Source organism: Dama dama, chromosome 5, assembly GCF_033118175.1.
Source record: "Dama dama isolate Ldn47 chromosome 5, ASM3311817v1, whole genome shotgun sequence".
NCBI lineage: Eukaryota > Metazoa > Chordata > Mammalia > Artiodactyla > Cervidae > Dama > Dama dama.
Genome location: NC_083685.1, coordinates 82,516,411 through 82,534,919, shown reverse-complemented (window position 1 = coordinate 82,534,919; position 18,509 = coordinate 82,516,411). Strand labels below are relative to the sequence as shown.

Below are 18,509 nucleotides of genomic sequence, written 5' to 3'. Positions count from 1 at the left end.
TTATACAGTGGAAGTGAGAAATAGATTCAAGAGATTAGATCTGATAGACAGAGTGCCTGATGAACTATGGATGGAGGTGACATTGTACAGGAGGCAGTGATCAAGACCATCCCCAAGAAAAAGAAATGCAAAAAGGCAAAATGGTTGTCCGAGGAGACCTTACAAATAGCTGAGAAGAGAAAGGATGTGAAAGGCAAAGGAGAAAAGGAAAGATATACCCATTTGAATGCAGAGTTCCAAAGAATAGCAAGGAGAGATAAGAAAGCCTTCCTCAGTGATCAGTGCAAAGAAATAGAGGAAAACAATAGAATGTGAAAGACTAGAGATCTCTTCAAGAAAATTAGAGATACCAAGGGATCATTTCATGCAAAAATGGCACAGTAAAGGACAGAAATGGTGTGGACCTACCAGAAGCAGAAGATATTAAGAAGAGGTGGCAAGAATACACAGAAGAACTGTACAAAAAAGATCTTCATGATAACCAGACCAGATAATCACGATGGTCTGATCACTCACCTAGAGCCAGACATCCTGGAATATGAAGTCAAGTGGGCCTTAGGAAGCATCACTACGAACAAAGCTAGTGAAGGTGATGGAATTCCAGTGAGCTATTTCAAATCCTAAAAGATGATGCTGTGAAAGTGCTGCACTCAATATGCCAGCACATTTGGAAAACTCAGCAGTGGCCACAGGACTGGAAAAGGTCAGTTTTCATTCCAGTCCCCAAGAGAGGCAATACCAAAGAATGTTCAAACTACTGCACAATTGCACTCATCTCATTCGCTAGCAAAGTAATGCTTAAAATTCCCCAAGTGAGGCTTCAATAGTACGTGAACCATTAACTTCCAGATGTTCAAGTTGGATTTAGAAAAGGCAGAAGAGCCAGAGATCAAATTGCCAACATCCATTGGCTCATTGAAAAAGCAAGAGAGTTCCAGAAAAACATCTGCTTTATTGTCTACGCCAAAGCCTTTGACTGTGTGGATCACAACAAACTGTGGAAAATTCTTCAAAAGATGGAAATACCAGACCACCTGACCTACCTCCTGAGAAATCTGTATGCAAGTCAGGAAGCAACACCTGGAACTGGACATGGAACAACAGACTGGTTCCAAATTGGGAAAGGAGTACATCAAGGCTGTATATTGTCACCCTGCTTGTTCAACTTATATGCTGAATACATCATGAGAAATGCTGGGCTGGATGGAGCACAAGCTGGAATTAAGATTGCCGGGAGAAATATCAGTAACCTCAGATATGCAGCTGATACCACCCTTATGGCAGAAAGTGAAGAAGGGCTCAAGAGTCTCTTGATGAAAGTGAAAGAGGAGAGTGAAAAAGTTGGCTTAAAATTCAACATTCAGAAAACTAAGATCATGGTATCCAGTCCCATCACTTCATGGCAAATAGATGGGGAAACAATGGAAACAGTGACAGACTGTTTTTTTGGACTCCAAAATCACTGCAGATGGTGACTATAGCCATGAAATTAAAAGACGCTTACTCCTTGGAAGAAAAGTTATGACCAGCCTAGATAGCATATTAAAAAGTAGAGACATTACTTCGCCAACAAAAGTCTGTCTAGTCAAGGCTATGGTTTTTCCAGTGTTCATGGTATGGATGTGAAATTTGGACTATAAAGAAAGCTGAACACTGAAGAATTGATGCTGTTGAACTGTGGTGTTGGAGAATACTGTTGAGAGTCCCTTGGACAGCAAGGAGATCCAACCAGTCCATCCTAAAGGAGATCAGTCCTGATGCTGAAGCTGAAACTCCAATCCTTTGGCCACCTGATGTGAAGAACTGACTCATTGGAAAATACCCTGATGCTGGGAAAGATTGAAGGCAAGAGTAGATGGGGATGACAAAGGATGAGATGGTTGGATGGCGTCACCGACTTGATGGACATGCGTTTGAGTAACCTCCAGGAGTTGGTGATGAACAGGGAAGCCTCGAGTGCTGCAGTCTCAAAGGGGTCACAAAGACTCAGACACGACTTAGTGACTGAAATGAACTGAAGATATCCTTCAGTGGGTGAAAGGATAAATAAAATGTAGTACATCCAGATCATGGAATATTATTCAGGACTAAAACCAGTCTATCCTAAAGGAATTCAGTCCTGAGTATTCATTGGAAGGACTGATGCTGAAGCTGAAACTCCAATACTTTGGCCATCTGATGCGAAGAACTGACTGACTGGAAACGACCCTCATGCTGGTAAAGTTTGAGGGCAGGAGGAGATGGGGGTGACAGAGAATGAGATGGTTAGATATCATTACTAACTGAATGGGCATGAGTTTGAGCAAACTCCAAGAAGTAGTGGAGAAGAGAGGAGCTTGGTGTGCTGCAGTCCATGAGGTCCCAAAGAGTCAGACATGACTTAGTGATTGAAAAACAACAACACAAAATGTGTTAAGCCATAAAAGAAAGTTGAGGGGGGTACTGTAGAAGCATATTAGTAAGTGAAAGAAGCCAGTTTAAAAAGGTTACATACTGTATGGTCCCAAGTGAACAACATTCTGGAAAAGACAAAAACAGTTTAAGACGTAAGAATGTGAGTGTTAGGAGAGATGCATAGGAAGACAAAAAACGGTTTTTAGGGCAGTCAGACTGGTATGTATGCTGCTATAATGTTGGGTATATGTCATTGTAAGTTTGTTCCAAACCCATACAGTGTACAATACCAAGAGTGAACCGTCCTGTAAACTGTGGAGATTGGTGACTATGATGTGTCATTTTAGGTTGTAGCAAATATCCCACTCTGGTAGGCAAAGTTGGTGATGCAGTAGACTGTCCATGAATGGGAGCAGAGACTGCATGGAAAAATCTAAGCTTTCTGTTCAGTTTTGTTGTGAGTCAAAAACTGCTCTAAAACATCAGGATGTTAAAAATATTTTAAATCTGATGAGAAAGATTACAGAGAAATTAAGAAATAATAAAATAGGCCACATATTTAGATGAAAATCTTTAGTCTTTGCCTCTTGGTGTTTATCTTCTGTATATTTTCAGGATTTGCTTTTAAGAACATCCAATTTGGCTATTTTATTTTATATAATTGCTTAATTTAGCTTTTTTATTTTCAGTAATGGAAGCTTTAAAAATTTATTCTTTCAATATTTGAAGCAAACTCTCTTCGTGAAATGAATTAAGTGTGTAAATTCCATACCTTTGGCTCAGGGAGGACTAGGCCTTTGCTAATAAAAACTTTATAATTTCCTTTTTGTGTATAGGTCATGTGTATAGCAGGTAACAGATTTCTCCAGTGCAAAAAATTTTAATGTATGTTCTGGTTACTCACTATAAAACAAGTTGCTTAGGTAAAGGAAAGGTCAGTTAAGCAGAATTTGCATTCATTTCTATTTTATATTTCATTAAAAGTACTAAATACATTACCCCTGTTGGTTATTTATATGTTGGAAAGGCAGTGGTGCCTGGGCACAGTTTAGAGTCCTTTAACCAATCATTTAATAGGACAAATTACATCATTTCTGCTTTTCTTTCCCACTCTTGTTTTGCTTGCAATAGGTTCAGTTACATTCTAAATTAGATTCTCTACACTTGTGTGTGAATTTTTTCTCCTTAAGGTATTAATTAGGTTTATCTTAAAGTGAAGTCACAACTTTAGGTTTAAATGTCAGATGCAAACCAATAGAAATGTTAACCCATTTGAGCTCCAGAAATCAAATGAAGACTTCTATGTACAGCTTTTGACACTGCTTGGTGTACGTTAGTAATAAAGTGAAAGCTTATTTTCTTACCAGTATATTTTAGCACAACACACGTCCTTTCTGTTACAGGGCTTGCATACTGCTGATGTTATGGAAAGCTTTCTCATCAGCCTACCCATGAGGAAAATTAAGATTGTCTTGCTGTGTCCTAGGGAAATAGTCAAGGCTTTTAAAAAGAGAGAAAATAGAGAACAAAAGGATATGTCAGGCGTGTACGCAACTGTCTTATTGGCAGATAGCGTGACTCCTTTATGAATGTGTGACTTTCTGAAAAATGATTTTAAATGAATTACCTTTTTCTATTAGGCATTGAAGAAGAGGGTTTTTTTCATATATAAATAGAATTTTTAGCTCTACCTTGTCCTGTTCACTCAACTCTAAACTGAACTTTCATAGCGTTTGTTTTGTCTACTATTGAAGGCTTTCTGCAGGAAGACTCTCAGTTGTGACATTGTATGGATGCCAGCAAAATGATCAGAATTCAAGTTTCTAGTGTACCATGGCTATAATGAGCTGCTAATTGAAGGTGACAAGCTGTTTTTTCCTTCCCAGTTGGTCTGGCAAAATGTTAGATTTCATTCATTATTAACTCATTGCTTCTCAGCAGAGGACTGGATTAATTAGTTGGGAACATTAAGAAAAGAATTTTTGCCTTGTGTCCGTTTTGGAGTTGGGAGTTTAGGTTTTACAAGATTCTCCTCCATCTTCAGTTTTGCCAGTTGTGTGCAGTTGTGTAAATCTCTAGCACAATCAAGATCCAGCACCGTTTCTCTCATCCTGTAAGTGGGCACCCATCATGCCACTTTGTGCTCTGTAGCTCCCTTCTCTGGCCGCTGGCAACCACTGATCTGCTTCCTATTATTACAGTTTTACCTTTCTAGCTTTTCATTGAAAGGGACCCATAGAGTATGTGGACTTTTATGTTTGATCTTTTTTTCCCCAAGAACTTCATGATGGTTTTGAAATTCATCTGCGCTGTTAGGTGGATAGTTTCCTCTGTTATTAATTTTCTGTTGCTTGACTGTATCACAATACATTTAGCCATTCACCTGTTGATCAACATTTAACTGTGCATAAAACAAAATTATGAATAACAGAGTACTGCAGCATGACTTAGATATGTTTATGTGAAGCTGCTAAACTACTTTTCAAAGTGACTACCTTTTTGCATTCCCAGTAGCAGTGTATGAAAGTCTTGCAATCTTGAATTAACAGTCTTGTAAAATCCTAGCTGTTCTAGTAGTGGTATCCCTTAGTGGTTTTACTTTGTATTTTCCTGATAATTAGTGATATTTAACATTTTTTCCAAGCCCTTAGTTACTCTATTTGTATCTTCCATGGTAAAGTATGTTTTAAAACATTATGGCCAGAGACTTCCCTGGCAATCAAATGGTTGAGACTTCACCGTCCAGTGCAGGGGGTGTGGGTTCAATCCCTGGTCTGGGAGCAGGGATTCCACATGCCCTGCAGCCAAAAGACCAGGGCATAAAAAAAAGAAGCAGGTTTGATCCCTAGGTGGGGAAGATCCCCTGAGGGGGAAAATGGCAACTCACTCCAGTATTCTTGCCTAAAAAATTCCATGGACAAGAGGAGCCTGGCAGACTATAGTCCATGGGGCTGCAAACAGTTGGTGCACAAGACTGAGCACCTACACACATTGTTAGCTGTAGTCACCGTGATGTACATTACACTCTCAGGACTTACTGATCTTACAACTGGATGTTTGTACCTTTCTACTATCTTCACCTCTTTCATACCTCCCCACCTGACCTGGGCTCTGGCATCTACTAATCTGTTCTTTTTTATTAAAAATTTTTAAATTGGATTTAAGAAAAACTTCATTTGTTTTCTTTGGTCATGCTTCCTGGCATGTGGGATGTAGGTATCAAACCCATACCCCCTGCATTGGAAGCTCAGAGCCTTAACCACGGGACCTCCAGGGAAGCCCCTGTTCTTTTTTGTATGAGTTGAGTTTTTGTTTAAATTCACTATATAAATTAGATCATACAGTATTTTTCTTTCATTTAACCTAGCATAATGCCCTCAACCCATGTTGTTGTCAAGTGGCAGGATTTCCTCTTTTCTTATACATTTAAAGTACCCCAAACTATGTTTTATGAATTTTCATAAAGATTTAAAAATTAGGTTGTTATTGTTGAACAGGAGTGGGAAGAGTAGGTCAGTTCAGTCACTCAGTCATGTCCGACTCTTTGCGACCCCATGCACTGCAGCACACCAGGCCTCCCTGTCCATCCCCAACCCCCGGAGCTTACTCAGACTCATGTCTGTTAAGTCAGTGATGCCATCCAACCATTTCATCCTCTGTCATCCCCTTTTCCTCCTGCTTTCAGTCTTTCCCAGCATCAGGGTCTTTTCCAATGAGTCAGTTCTTCGCATCGGGTGGCCAAAGTATTGGAGTTCAACTTCAGCATCAGTCCTTCTGATGAACACCCAGGACTGATTTCCTTTAGGATGGACCGGTTGGATCTCCTTGCAGTCCGAGGGACTCTCAAGAGTCTTCTCCAGCATCATGGTTCAAAAGCATCAGTTTTTCGGTGCTCAGCTTTCTTTATAGTCCCAACTCTCACATCCATACATGACTACTGGAAAAACCATAGCTTCGACTAGATGGACCATTATTGGCAAAGTAATGTCTCTGCTTTTTAATATGCTGTCTAGGTTGATCATAGCTTTTCTTCCAAGGAGTAAGCGTCTTTTAATTTCATGACTGTAGTCATCATCTGCAGTGATTTTGGAGCCCCCCAAAATGAAAGTCTGTCACTGTTTCCACTGTTTCCCCATCTATTTCCCATGAAGTGATGGGACCGGATACCATGATCTTAGTTTTCTGAATGTTGAGTTTTACGCCAACTTTTTCACTCTCCTCTTTGACTTTCATCAAGAGGCTGTTTAGTTCTTCACTTTCTGCCATAAGGGCAGTGTCATCTGCGTATCTAAGGTTATTGAAGTTAAGAGTAGGTAGTTTTGCCTTGTTCCTCATCTTTCAGGAAAGTGTTGATCTTCTATCTGTGGGTTTTTTGTAGATGCCCCTCATCAAGTTGAAGAAGTTCTCTTCTATTCAATAGTGTTTTATTTCTAGGAAGAATCTCATCTAGTTTTGTTGCTGGATTTTACTTATTAATATTTTGTTGAGAATTCTTGATGTATATTCATGAGACATATATAAATTTATATGTAGTTTCTTGTGAAGTATTTGTTTTTTGGGGGAATCAGGTGTTATGGCCTCATAAAATAAGTTGGTGCCTGCTCTTCTACCTTTAAAAGAATTTGTGTAAGATATCTAGACTTGTTTCAAGGATTGGTAAAATTTACAAATGAAGCCATTTTTAAGAAATTCTTTGTAAGAAATTTTAAGTTATGAGTTCAGTTTCTTTGTAGATACTGGAATATTCAAATTATCTGTTTCAAGAAATTAGGTTTAGTTTCATTCATTTTCTTCTTTGCTTTCCCAAGTTTTATTTCATTGATTTGTTGTATTAATTCCCTCATTCCACTTTGATTTAACTTGCTCTTTTCCTCCTTTATTAAGGTGGAAACATTGATCTTGTCATCTGTTTTAGTGTGTTTATAGTTTAAATCCTATTGCAATGTGTATTTATGGTGTTTTAGGATGAGATCCATCCCTGGTGGATTCTTGATGAGGGCTGAGTCGCATCTGTCAGGAGCTGCCAGCCGCGGTGTGCGTCCCTTCATTTCCGCCTTTGTTGCCTTGCTTTGTGCCTTTCCTGTTAATGTAGTGAAACCTTTCCTTTGGAGACTGAACTGTTTGAGGTGCTCAAATACTTGTATCTTTGACCTCACTTCATAATTGTTTACCCTTAGTTTATAATAGTAGACGTGATGTTTTATCTAGTGACCTTGGTAAACCCATGTATTAACTGATAATCCATAGTAATCATCAGTTTACATATTAATGCATATATTAATGGTTAGTCTTTTATTATCAGGTTTGTCTATATATATATATTGCAACTTTGTGTTACTAGGTTTTATACAATCAAATTCTCAGCAAATAATGGTAGCTTTATTTCTTTCTTACAGTAATTTCTTATGCATAGAGCTCCTATACTATGTGGTGTACAGTGCCATAGTCTTCAAATATTATTTTCTAATTCCTCATTTTGGGGTACAGCGTTTCAGTATTTCACAATTTTGTGATTGCTAATTTTGTTGATTAGTTTTAAGGTTGGTATGCTTTATCAGATTAATGAAATATTTCTTATGAACTGGTTTTAATTCTCTCAAATGCTTTACTTCATTTATTGAGATCATCTTATAATTTTCCCATTTGTTGATTAGTTTTAAGGTTGGTATCCTTTATCAGATTAATGAAATATTTCTTATGAACTGGTTTTAATTCTCTCAAATGCTTTACTTCATTTATTGAGATCATCTTATAATTTTCCCATTCTACAGTATTAATTGAGTGATGTTTCATTATTTGTTTACATCTGACATTCCTAAGATAGATTGATTCGAATATCTATATATATATAAAATCAGTTTGCGTGTATTATGTTAATAAGAAAAGTTACTGGCCTTCCCCCCCCTTTAAAGCATAATGACTCTTGTCTTTTTTGTTTGTTTTTGTAGCACAAGTCCACCTTACTGTTGTGTGGATTTATATTCACTTCGTACTGGGGAAATGGTCAAGTCCATTCAGTTTAAAACGCCTATCTATGATCTCCATTGCAACAAAAGGTAAGCAGTTTTTCATGTGTTTCTTGTGCAAGATAGCATGTAGCAATACTCTAAAGTAACTTCATTTTGGATGCATTTTAGTTTTGAAAACTTGTAACTTTTTCCTCAGTTCAGTTCAGTTCAGTTGCTCAGTTGTGTCGACTCTTTGCGACCCCATGAATCGCAGCACGCCTGGCCTCCCTGTCCATCGCCAACTCCCGGAGTTTACTCAGACTCATGTCCATCGAGTCAGTGATGCCATCCAGCCATCTCATCCTCTGTCGTCCCCTTCTCCTCCTGTCCCCAATCCCTCCAAGCATCAGGGTCTTTACCAATGAGTTAACTGTTCACATGAGGTGGCCAAAGTTTTGGAGTTTCAGCTTCAGCATCAGTCCTTCCAATGAACACCCAGGACTGATCTCCTTTAGGATGGACTGGTTGGATCTCCTTGCAGTTCAAGGGACTCTCAAGAGTTTTCTCCAACACCATAGTTCAAAAGCATCAATTTTTCGGCCCTCAGCCTTCTTCACAGTCCAACTCTTACATCCATACATGACCACTGGAAAAACTTTTTCCTAATTATTTCTAAATCTTGGACTTTGGGAGAAATACAAATTCTGATTAATTTTAATATATCCTTAATCAGAAATATCTCATTTACACTGAATAACAGTTGTCTGAGTTTTCTTCCTCCCTCAGTCCTTTCCTTCCTTCTTTTCTTTCTTCCTTCCTGTTTTCCCTCCCTCCCTCTCTTCTTTGGCTCTTGTGTTGGGAAATTCCGCAGTCATTTTAAGTGACAGGTTGTATAAATCCATTTTATGTTTAATTCCATGACTTTGAGCCAGCAATGGAAAAACACTTAGTAAATAGCCAGCAGTTTATTGATCTCATTTGATTTATAATGAATTAAAATATGATAAAAAAAATAAAAATAAAATTTTATTTTGAGGTGTGGTTCTCCTATCAGTTTTCTTCCTCTAATCTTGTCTGTCTTGATCATATTAAGGATTTTGTGGTTATATTTTTATATCTAAGAAGCAGATGTTTCTAGCTTATATGTTATAAGATGTGTTTGATCTTTAAAAATTGCTACGGTAGATACTGCTTTAACTTATTTATGATTAAGTTTATAGAACTTCACATTAACATTTTCTTTTATGATTTTTTTCCCCTCTAATTTTAGGATCCTTGTCGTAGTATTGCAGGAGAAAATTGCTGCCTTTGATAGTTGTACTTTCACGAAAAAATTTTTTGTCACAAGTATGTATCAACTTGATTTATTTCCTATTATGTGCTTTGAGTTTATATTATTTACTTGATAGAATCAACAGACTAATTGGAATCATGACATCAATATTTCATGCTTCTTCAGTTACTGTATTTCTCTGTTTCTGTGCATGCCTTATTTAGTAATACAATTTTATGGTATATGTGTTCCACACACAGCATGTTTTCTTCATGTTACTGTAGACGCTTTGTTGTATACTCAGTTTTTCCTTGTATATTCTCCTTGAGTAGTTGTGACTAATTTAGATCTGTGTAACTATGTTGTTAAATTATTTAATTAACATAACATACTTGTGGATGTAACTGTATTATCATTCATGAGGGAAATGTGTCAATCTTTCACTCTTTCTTTCCCCTACCTGTCACAACTCTGCCTTGATTTGCAGAAATAAGCCCAGATTCTGCATCCAAATACACACACACGTAGGGCAGTCCATCAGGCTGGAAATTCCAAGGGCTGAGTCTGTAGGAAGTCTGGAGTTAGATTTCTTTTTTAAATACAGTCTAGTGAAGCAATAGTTTTCCCTCGTTTACATTTTAACGTCTAGCACTCACCATCAAAGCTATAGCTGTTTTTTCAGATACTGTCAATGTGTATGCTACAGAAATACTCCTTTTGGAACAGAGCTCAATTTTGTTATGTATAGGGAATCCCGACTTCCCTGGTGGCTCAGATGGTAAAGCCTCTGCCTGCAATGCAGGAGACCCGGGTTCAATCCCTGGGTCGGGAAGATCTCCTGGAGAAGGAAATGGCAACCCACTCCAGTACTCTTGCCTAGAAAATCCCTTGGACGGAGGAACCTGGTAGGCTGCAGTCCATGGGGTCACAAAGAGTCGGACACAACTGAGCGACTTCACTTTATAGGGAATCCCAGGCATACTACTGCATCTCCTGAAATATCGAAACTCATTACACACTTACTTATCAGATGTTTATCCGTATATTAAGCCCTGGAAGTAGACATTATTCCTTTCTGATAAGAGCTCATGTTCTTGATAATTCCTGTAGTCTGTATGTAATTGCATGGAATATATAATATATACTGTACATAGCAATACATAATAATTCATTGTAACATATAGTTTATCATTTTGTAGCCTGTGAAGAAGAATACAGTATACAACTCATCTCCTTAATCTTGTAGTCATTTCTCTCAGAGATCTACAGAGATAATAATAGAGATCATGTTCATTGAGATATTTTTGTTTTATGACAAGGTGTAATGTACACCATTTACCAATTTACATTGCTGTCTCCAGCACCTAGGACATTAGCTGGCACAGTGTAGACTCTCGTTAAATATTTCTTGAATGATGAATACATTGACTGACTTATCAGTCAGGTATGTTGTGCTGATCAGAAATTTACTGATGTCTTAATAATTGTTAAATATAGATTCCTAGAAAGGATCTTTTATTGTTTTATCTATTAATTAAAAGTTTTGGGGGAGCATAGATTTGTTACTAACATCTTCATTCACAAATGTTATATACACATAATATAGTAAGCTTTGGATATTACATGGTCTGTTTTAGCATATTAATTCTTTGTTCCTATACAAACCTTATGCATTAATATATTACTTTATAATTATGTCACTCATTGTTAGAATTAAAACAAGCAGAGAAATAGAGGAATCATATATAAATCTTTCCATTTCTTCCAAGTTTTTGGGCTACAGAGGAATAATTTAGAACAGAATATGAATATTTCAGCCAGATTAAGATGCCATTTTTTCCTGAGCATTTGTCTTTACATCTTATCAATACTTTTTGTTTATCATTGATTAAAGATACGTGTGCTTTGGCTTCTGAAAAGTTAGATCTCTCTATTGTGAGTCCATTTTAATTTATATTTATGGATAGCTCTTGCTGCCTCAGCTGAATATCAAATTGGGGAGAATAATTATTTGTTAAGATAGTTTATTAAAATGACAATGTATGTTTTGAAATTTAAGCCTTATTTAAACAAAGTCAGTTGTTACAATGACTAGAGGGAAATTAATATATGTAAATAAGTTAATAATGGAGAGTTCAGTCAGTTCAGGTCAGTCAGATAGTTGTGTCCGACTCTTTGTGACCCCATGAACTGCAGCATGCCAGGCTTCCCTGTCCATCACCAACTCCTAGAGCTTGCTCAAACTCAGGTCCGTCGAGTCGGTGATGCCATCCAACCATGTCATCCTCTCTTGTCCCCTTCTCCTCCTGCCTTCAGTCTTTCCCAGCATCAGGGTATTTTCAGATGAGTCAGTTCTTCGCATCAGGTGGCCAAAGGATTGGAGTTTCAGCTTCAGCATCAGTCCTTCCAATGAATATACTGGTTTCCTTTAGAATAGACTGGTTGGATCTCCTTGCAGTCCATGGAACTCTCCAGAGTCTTTTCCAGCACCACAGTTCAACAGCATTCCATATTTATGCTGTTATGTTTTTTTTTTATAGTGTACAAGTAAACAATATAGATTTTTCATTGATTAGTTTAATACCCACTACAGAATTTTAAAAGAAAAAATTAAACTTTATAATAGATAGTTAAAATAATTAGATTTCTGTGTTTCATAGTTAGATTCAAAGGTTAGGCTTTGTAATAATTTTGATACATTAGAATCAGTAGGCTTTTCATAGTACTCTGTTTAATTGGAGAAAATGTGCAAAATTTATCATAGTAATTTTTAAGCTTAGATGGTCTAATTGAATTTTGCATATAATCATGTACATATATATAGCCTGTATCTTTAATTGTATATATCTACATATGAGTGAAATTTGTTTCAACTAACATGTGTCTGTTATTTACTAATGAGTGATGGAAATGTATAAGGATCTATAAATAAGATTTAAACAAACTCCTCCCTCACTGTAGGCTGTATTTACAGTTTTTTTAAAAAAAAGTTTTGTTTTTGCACATTAATGATATTTGCAGCTTTTCTGGGGGAGTGTTTTGCAGTCTGAGATTTTACAGTAGGAGAGTTTGTTTTTGGAATATCCTTATTTGGGTCATCTTACAGCAGATACGTAAAGCTCTTGAATCAGTTGACAGGATCAATATAGAAACTGGCACATTAAAGAAATTCCATATTTTCATGGGGTTTTACTGTACTTTCTCAATTAAACCATTTATAGTAGAAATAAGAGCAAAAATACCTTTAAGCAGAAAAAGAGCATAATATGTATTATTTTTCTTATTTGAAATTATGCAGTTCTTGCAGAAAGGTGAATTTTTAGTCACTTTTGATTTTCAGTAAGTTTGCATATTTGACAAATGTAGTCATTTAGTGATATGGCAAAATATTATATTTTATTTAATTACTGAAGTCATAGATTTACCTTTTCATTTCCTTTGACTGTTATTTTTTTTCAAAGTTTCATTTCAGGAAACATTTACAGTTGTTTAAAGACAGCAGTGTAATGAACCACCATGTACTTATGATCTGGTTTCAATAAGTCCTAAGTTGTGGACAATCTTTTTCATTTATACCCTTCCCAAATTATTTCGAAGCATATCCTTGACATACAATTTAATCTATCATCTATGTTTAAATGATAAGAATTTACAGAATCAGTATTTCTGTGTTGCCAAATGATCAAGTAACTTGTAATCTAAACTGAAGTCTTTTGATTTGAACAAAGGCCATACTTGATTTAACTTTGGTCAACAAGTGTAAACTTGTGCATGCATCCCTTCCAACTGAAATCCCAAGGTTTTTAACATAGATAAACCTTCTTTACCAAAATCCAGTGTCCTTGCTACATCTTTTATTTCTACAATCCATCTTCATGCCGCTTATACTACATTCACTTTGAGTCATTCATGTGTCTCAGTTCTTTGGAGATGCTTTGTTGCTTTGCTTCCCTGCCTGAAATGGCCTTTTCACTAGCATCTGTCTCCCCATGTGACTTAATCCCATGTGTCTTTCTAGCTCCAGTGTGCATGTTAGTTCTCATATGAAGTATTTCTTGATCCCCTTCGTTTAAAGTAGCCTCTCCTTCTAAATCCCTGAAGATAGCAATTCCCAAATCTGTCTGCAGAACAGTAGACCTTCAACATGCTGTGTAAATCAGGATGCCCTGGTAAAATAGACTTAGGAAATGCTGCCTTCTGTTGGAGGATACCAGTGGTGATTAACATTTTAATCTGTTTAAATTTATTTACTACATTTCAGTATTTCCCGGATTTATCTGATTAGAGATTGCTTTTGTTACCCAGTACCCGTTGGGAATGCTTTTATAGAGTTATCTCTCCCTCTGTTAAGACACTTACCTTCTGTCTTATTGTATGTGTTTTCTGTCCAGTCCTCCTTTCTTTGACACCCTGTAGTAATCTTCTTGAGAACAAAGTTGTGCATCTTGATTTGGTTTAAGAAAATAAGGTCCATCATGCAAGGTAAAATATATCCATTATGTTCTGGATAACTTAAAAATATTTCTGATGCTTATTTTTGCTCCCTGTAATATGAAAACATTTATCACAACTATTTCAAGTTTCAAAGCATCAGTGGTTCTTTTCCAGGATGTTTAGTTAGCCAAAACGGTTGAGAATGTAGTGCAACTCTGTCAAAAGTAATCAGATGAGAAGGAAAATTATTCACAGAAGATCAGTATTTGTCTCTTGAGAAAGTGATACAGGTTTGATCTGGGAATTATAAATTTGGCGACTGTTTAAAGGAATAAATATATGAATGCTTATATGAATGAAGTTTCTCCCTCTGGTTGGAGTAAGGACAAAACTTTTTTAAAGTATGAGTTTATTTGAAAATTTATATTTTTGTAATGATCAGCTCTTGAGGCTCTCTCCCATATCTGGAGTATTGCTTCCCCTTTCAGGAATAGGAGCTTCTGTTTTGTAAGCCTTTGCTGTTGTTTTAATCTCTAGGTTGTGTCCAACTCTTTTGCAACCTCCTGGACCACCGGGCTCCTCTGTCTGTGGGGTTTCCCAGGAAAGAATACCAGAGTGGATCGCCATTTCCTTCTCTAGGGGATCTTCCTGACCCCGGGATTGAACCCCTGTCTCCTGCATTAGCAGGCAGATTCTTTACCACTGAGCCACGTGGGAAGCCCTTATAAGCCTTTAGGAAACACAAAAATATCAATTGATTTTGATAAAAATGAATGGGAGACTGAGATGTTATTACTTTCTGAATGCTTTTATTCTTTTTATTTAGTTAGTTTTTTTAGAATCTTTGTTATGTAGTCCTAAATGCTTCCCTCTGTATTGCTGGACCACTGAACAAGTATTATTAAAGTATTAGTTGAACAAGTGTTATTAAACTATTAATCTCTCTTGTATTCCATGAATTGTTCATGATGGGAAGAAGACATATGGAAGGATCACCAGATTTTTTAGTGTTGCAGTCAGATGCTTTATAAGTGGCATGCAGCTTTTAAGTAAAAGTCCTGGTCAAGCAGGGTGGAGCCTCCAGTAGTGAATTTTCAATCATTTCGGATCCATTAGGATTATTATATCTTTTGTTTGTGAAATGGCTTTCGTGGTTTGAAGATGCCATGAAGTCTGTTTAGTCTACTTAGTTGCTCAGTTGTGTTTGACTCCTTGCAACCTCATGGGCTGTCGCCACCAGGCTCCTCTGTCCATGGAATTCTCCAGGCAAGAATCTGGAGTGGTGGATTTCTTTAAATCTGAAATGTATGTTAAGTGTTGAAAAGTGGGGTAGTGTAAAAGTACAGCTGCCATTTCTTGGTGATAAATGATGGATATAAATGTAATAAATTGTGTACTAAAACCTGCACGGCAGGTGATTCTTTACCATCTGAGCCCCCAGGGAAGCCCCAACTAGTTGTCAGAATGCAGAATGCTGCATAACCGGGAAAGACAGGCTGTGAGAAGGGGCTTTTGGGATTCTATAATCCTGTCTGTCTTGTTTTGAGTACTGCTTATGTGTATGCATATGTTTACTTGGTTGACGTGGGTACTTCTTTATATCATATTTAAATATGTATTGTAGTTTACATTAAAAAAAAAAAAGACTTCAGAAAGCATCAAAAATGACAAAAGTTTGGGATTTCTCTCCTCACACTCCGATTGCTATTTATTGTGGCATTTCATAACAAATCCCCCCAAACCTTTCATCTTGAATACTCTGGCCAGTAGTAGTTATATACCACTTCCATTAAGAAGTGTTACACTCTTGGTTACATGTTATTTTATTTTGCTTGAAAACCCTGTAGACCAGATTTATTCGAGTAATGTTAGGTTTGTAAGATTGATGATATTTGACACATGTTTGTCTGAAGAAATTTAGCTTCTTTTCTTTGAAATGCAACTGCACCTTAAGAAATTTTTATTAATATTTGAGCAGAATTGAGCAAGACTTAATATTTAAAATCAACGAACAAATGGAGCCATTTTCTGACTTGAAAGAAGCTTGTTTTCGTCCAATTTTTGCAGTTTCCCCTCTCCCCCATTCCTTTAAGCAGGCTGAAACTTTTGGCAGGTCGAAAGAAGCATGGTATAGGTTATATGTATTTCTCCAGATTTGGGTTGTTCATGCTTGTAAGCCAGGATATAGGGCCTGGGGGACAGGCGAGCTGATGGGCGTACTGAGAATAGCATTTGTGGCAGTCCATTTGCCTGCGCTGTGTAGCCCTCTCCCCCCAACCCCATTGACTGGTTTCTAGTTCTTAAAGAACTGGTACTAAAGCCCATGTCGAGTGACAAATTCTTAATGAGGATATTGTTTTGTTCATGCAAGCATTTAATTTCTCAAAGAGTTTGAAAAGCTCTTGTGTAATACAATCGTGATTGCCTGAGTTGGGTATGAATACAATGATGAGTCTGTAAAATAAGTAGACACAACTGTGTTCATCAGAGAAAGCATCGTGGGGATTTGTGCCAAAGGGTGGAAGGGTCAGCTAAAGAGAGCCGATAAAGAGCTGGAAAGGGAACACAGCCAGTGTGATGAGAAAGGAGACGCCTTTGTATTTGGCTCAACAGAAAAGGTGGCCTTGAGCAGCTGTCTGATGTGGAAATCCAAAACCCACGTATGATTAAGAAAACAAAAGACAAAGACTGATAGATGTCATTAGCAGTCATTTCCAGTGTGCTTAAATTTAAACTCAGATATGCAGTCTCCTGAGAGACCAAAGGATTGTGTAGTAAGTAACTCTTTCCATTGGCTTCTGTTTTTTCTTTGAGGAGGAAAATTTATTCCTTACAATCCTATTGTTATTTCTTAGTGTTACAGTGTGTATTCTTCATTTATGTTAGTGGTGAATAATATATAAGGAATGTATTTAAAGGATCTTAAAAATGCAAAATTATTTTTAATTTTGAGAAGAGGAGCCTTTCTTTTTATGCTTCTAAGGAAGCTTGTAACTTCCGTAAGGAGAGATTGGCAGGTTAGTGTGGCATCTAAGACCAGTCCAAGTTAAAGCCCTGTTCTTTTGAGTTCCCATCAATACACGAAAGTCTAGGCTACCATGATGTTTTTATAGCCCAGGCAAGTGTGCAGTATGAAGTGGATTCTAAACATGTGTGCCATGAAATCACATGGCTTCCCTATTCTCTGCACATATTGATAATTCTCACCCATTGAGCCTTTCAATGGCATTACTGTTTTGTATACATAAAAAATAAAGTGAAAATAAAATCAAGTTTTAAATTCAAAGCTCATGGAATCTTAAGAGGGTCAATAATTGGCAGTAAGATGGTCAAATAAATCTCAGAAGTGGTATTTAATATTTTATGTCCTTATGTCTTTCTGGAAAGTTTTTTATAGTCCTTTCTGAACTTCATTCAGTGTATGGTCTTTTGTGACTTTGTGTCCTTCACTCAACATAGTAGAATATTACATTTTTAGAGTGGTTTTATGTTTGCAGCAAAATTGGGCAGACGGCACAGACATTTCCCATGTGCCCCCAGCTCCACACATGCATAGTCTCTCCCATTGTCAGCGTCCCTCACCAGAGTAGTGTATTTGTTGCACTTGATGAACCTACATTGACACATAATTATCACTCAAGTCCATTGTTTATCTTAGGACACACACTTGGTATTGTACATCACTGGACTTCGATAAATGTAGAATGTCGTATATGGTTCCCCAGGTGGCCCCAGTGGTAAAGAATCTGCCTGCCAATGCAGGAGAGACGAGATGTGGGTTCAATCCCTGGGCCAGGAAGATCCCTTGGAGGAGGAAAATGGCAACCCACTCCAGTACTCTTGCCTGGAAAATTTCATGGACAGAGGAGGCTGGCAGGCTGTAGTTCATGGGGTTGCAGAGTCAGACACGACTGAACACACATGTGTGCATGCATATCGCTGTATATACATCATTGTAATATCATGCAGGATATTTTCACTGTCTTAGAAATCTTTTGTGCTCTGCCTATTCACCTCTGCCCTCCCCAGCCCCCTGCCCCCAGCAACCATTGGATTTCTTAGAATGTCATATAGATGGAATCATAGCATATAGCCTTCTCAGATTGGCTTATTTCATTTAATAATATTAAGTTTCCTCTATGTTGCTACCTAACTTTAGGATTTACTATAAAACTACAGTAATCAAGACAGTGTGGTTTTGGCAAAAGGACAGATAAATAGATCAACAGAACAGAATAGAAAGCCCGGAAATAAATATTTGATGAAGGAGCAAAGGTAGCATAATAGAGGAAAGATAGTCTCTTCAGCAGATGTTGCTGAACAACTGGACATTCATAGGCATGAAACTGAGTCTAGACACAGACTATTCATCCTTCACAATCATTAACTCAAAAAGGATCACAGACCTAAATGTAATGGGCTCATATGCTAAAGAGTCTATCTGCAATACAGGAGACCCA

At 37.2% G+C, this 18,509-nt stretch overlaps 1 protein-coding gene across 1 annotated transcript in view; it reads left to right on the top strand.

Moving 5' to 3' along the window:
• Positions 1 to 18,509, top strand: part of BCAS3 (BCAS3 microtubule associated cell migration factor) — a 583,611-nt gene that overhangs the window by 130,300 nt on the left and 434,802 nt on the right. The window contains exons 9-10 of the mRNA XM_061140731.1: positions 8,343 to 8,450; positions 9,613 to 9,689. Coding sequence (XP_060996714.1) covers positions 8,343 to 8,450; positions 9,613 to 9,689 — 185 coding nt within the window. The remainder of the gene's footprint in view (positions 1 to 8,342; positions 8,451 to 9,612; positions 9,690 to 18,509) is intronic.